The sequence below is a fragment of the Palaemon carinicauda genome, chromosome 40 (genome assembly GCF_036898095.1).
Source record: "Palaemon carinicauda isolate YSFRI2023 chromosome 40, ASM3689809v2, whole genome shotgun sequence".
Lineage (NCBI taxonomy): Eukaryota > Metazoa > Arthropoda > Malacostraca > Decapoda > Palaemonidae > Palaemon > Palaemon carinicauda.
The window spans coordinates 59507069-59509866 of NC_090764.1; the positions used below are offsets into that span (position 1 = coordinate 59507069).

The 2798-nt window shown below is 40.1% G+C and overlaps 1 protein-coding gene across 1 annotated transcript; it reads right to left on the bottom strand.

The window, feature by feature from the left end:
• Positions 1-1102: 1102 nt before the first annotated feature.
• LOC137631933 (zinc finger MYM-type protein 1-like) lies at positions 1103-1828 on the bottom strand. Its single transcript, XM_068363933.1, has one exon. It carries the CDS (start codon positions 1826-1828, stop codon positions 1103-1105), a length of 726 nt encoding a protein of 241 aa, XP_068220034.1.
• Positions 1829-2798: the final 970 nt, after the last annotated feature.

A 2798-nucleotide genomic window follows, 5' to 3' on the forward strand; every position in this document is an offset into this window, starting at 1 on the left:
GAACTTTTGTTTCAACTGATGTAAATATAACTGAAACTCTGTCGTCAATATCTACATTCACGGTAAATCAATCCCAAGCTGTTAGACCGAAAACCAAGGGAAATGTGAATAAGTCCAGTCATCAGCAATCCACAAGATGTGCTCTTTGTGATAAAGAACATTGGTGGACTCAGTGCAAAACTTACGCAACCAGAGATGAAAGGTTGAATCGTATCAGAGCTTTGCAGTTATGTTTTGTGTGTGCTTCTAAGAAGCATTTTAGTGTGGATTGTGACAAATCAAGTTGCAATAATGGTTGTAATTTGAGACATTATCGCATCTTATGTGATAGGGACCAAACAACAAAGCAAAGCAAGAATAAACAAAGTGGTGTACAAGTGGGAACACTATCAGTAAATGAGCAGGAGAAACCAAATAAATCAGGTAAGCAATCCATATTACCAACAGCAACAATTCCTCTGAAAGGGAAGAAAGGTCGAATGGTACGACTTAGAGGGCTGTTGGATACTTGTGCCGAGAGGACATTTATTAAAAGATCGGCTCTAGAGAGACCAAGGGCGTCACTGGCTTCTAAAATGTGGGGGGGACATTGATAGGCGAGGCTGGCGAGCGCAGCGAGCCCTCACAGCTGGGGGGTTTGGGGGGGGGGGGGGGGGCGCTGTAAGCCCCCTCTAGAAATCTTTTTAATTTATTACCTTTTTTGGTGCTTTTAAAGGCACCTGAGCAACATATTTCAGCAAAATACAAGACCTGTATCCTGCCTGAAATCTTGTTATAAGCCTTTTAATTTTGTATCTGTCTGTCAAGTTATACAAAATAATTTTAATATTTCTTAAATTCATTGGCCAAACATGATGACATTAAAGCTTTGAGCATGAAGTATTACCTTAGGCCCTTTGTAATGATTAAGATATAAACACTATTATATTACTTGAAAATTTTAATAAAGCCTGATTAAATCAACATGCATGGTTTATTAAATGATTAATTCACATTATATGAAAGCAAGACTCATGTTGTTTCATTCAAATAAGATTATTATCATATCATTTAAAGTATTAAGACGAAAAATAACCTGTGTCAATCCTAGCAATTCTGTTAGTCAGAATCTACCAAAAATGGTCCTTCGTTTGTCTTCTGCTTGGATGAACTCCTCAGCAATCGCCTGTGGACTTAAGGTAGCTAGACGGTCACGATGTACATGGCAAATCATGAGGTGGTTAAGGCGTTGCTGACTCATACTGCTACGTAACCATGTCTTCAATCGTCTGAGAGCACTGAATGACCTCTCAGCTGTGCAGGAACTTGCTGGGGAGACAAGTAAAAGGCGTAACAATGCTTCTACCTGAGGAAACATTCGGCGAACTTCTGGTACCATATCTGCGAAGATCTTTCTATAATCTTCAACTGTTGACCCCTTAAACTGGTTGTGGAAGAAATCGAGTTGCTGATTCAGAGATTCATTGAGTTCTGGATACTTAGTGATAATTTCTGGCTTATGTGTCCCAGTCAACAGTACTGACGATAAATCTTGATACTCGGTGAGATCAGTGGAAGTGAAGTATTCTTTAATGTTCAGTACGGCAGCATCAATAACACTGAAGAACTCAACTCGATAAAACTCTTCAGCTGAGTCATGACAGTAGTTAGAGGCAAATCCTAATCCTTGGTCTAGCCTCTTTGGTATTTTTTTCTTTCTTGGAAGAGGAATTGCGTCTAGGTCACACAGATGGAGCTTCTGTTCTGCTTCTTCAAATAATCTCTTGAATTTGTGCTCGCATCGAAGTGACTGTAGGCTCTTTATGGTAACCTCTGCAGCTTCTAGCATTCCAGATACTGTCACTTTTGATCCTTGTAGGCTCTTGTTGAAGTTTTCTAGACATTGAATAAGAGGAAGTGATCCATATAATCCAAGTAGACATTCCCCTGAGGACAAACATTTGTACAAACCTGCTGCTTAGGATGCAGTTGTTGACCCTAACTCCTTTGCTGCCTCCTGGAGGGCAGCCAGTACATCAGGGTAATTATCTAATACTGCTTTCACTGCAGCATATCGTGTAAGCCACCGTGTAGGACATATTGGCTTCAAACTTGTTGGTGAAGGAGTGTTGAGATCATCTGTGTGAATATTAAGGTACATATGTTTGAACTTTCCTGAACTTCTGTAGAGGGTGCCTAGCTCTTGAAGGTTGTCTAAAGCATTTTTTATGAAGAGAGAATTTGGTATGGCCTTGCTGATAATTAGGTGGGTAACATGAGCTCCACAATGCACATACAGAGCTAGTGGTTGCACCTTCTTTATCTCTGCCTGATAGCCTTTATATTTTCCTGACATGTTACTGGCACCATCATATGTTTGAGCCCGGAGGTGTTGAATTGGTAGTTGAAGAGATATAAGCGTGTCTTGCAGCATTTTACTAAGAAACACTCCTGTAGTTGCCGACACTTGGTACAATCCTAGCAGCTCTTCATGAACATTGAGTTTGTCATCGACATATTGCACACACACAGCCTCCTGTTCATTGCCTTAGATATCTTGGGTTCCATCAGTAATAAGGCCATACTGTGTTGACATTTGATTAACATCATTGCAGATTTCTCTAACTACAGCATTGGCCATTGTCTTCAATATTTCATTTTGGATTGGAACAGAAGTATATGAAACTTTGTTGGACAACCATACTTTAAGCTTTTTGTCATCCTCAACCCTCAACTGCAAAAGTTTTGCAAAATTACCCTCTGAGGTTTCATGACCTCGGATGGCAAGGCCTTGCTCTGCTAGATATTTCAGTGTGGTA

What these genes read in the sequence shown, in the direction of transcription:
- LOC137631933 (XM_068363933.1), bottom strand. Translation starts at nt 1,828, where the DNA reads ATGCTAGAAGCTGCAGAGGTTACCATAAAGAGCCTACAGTCACTTCGA.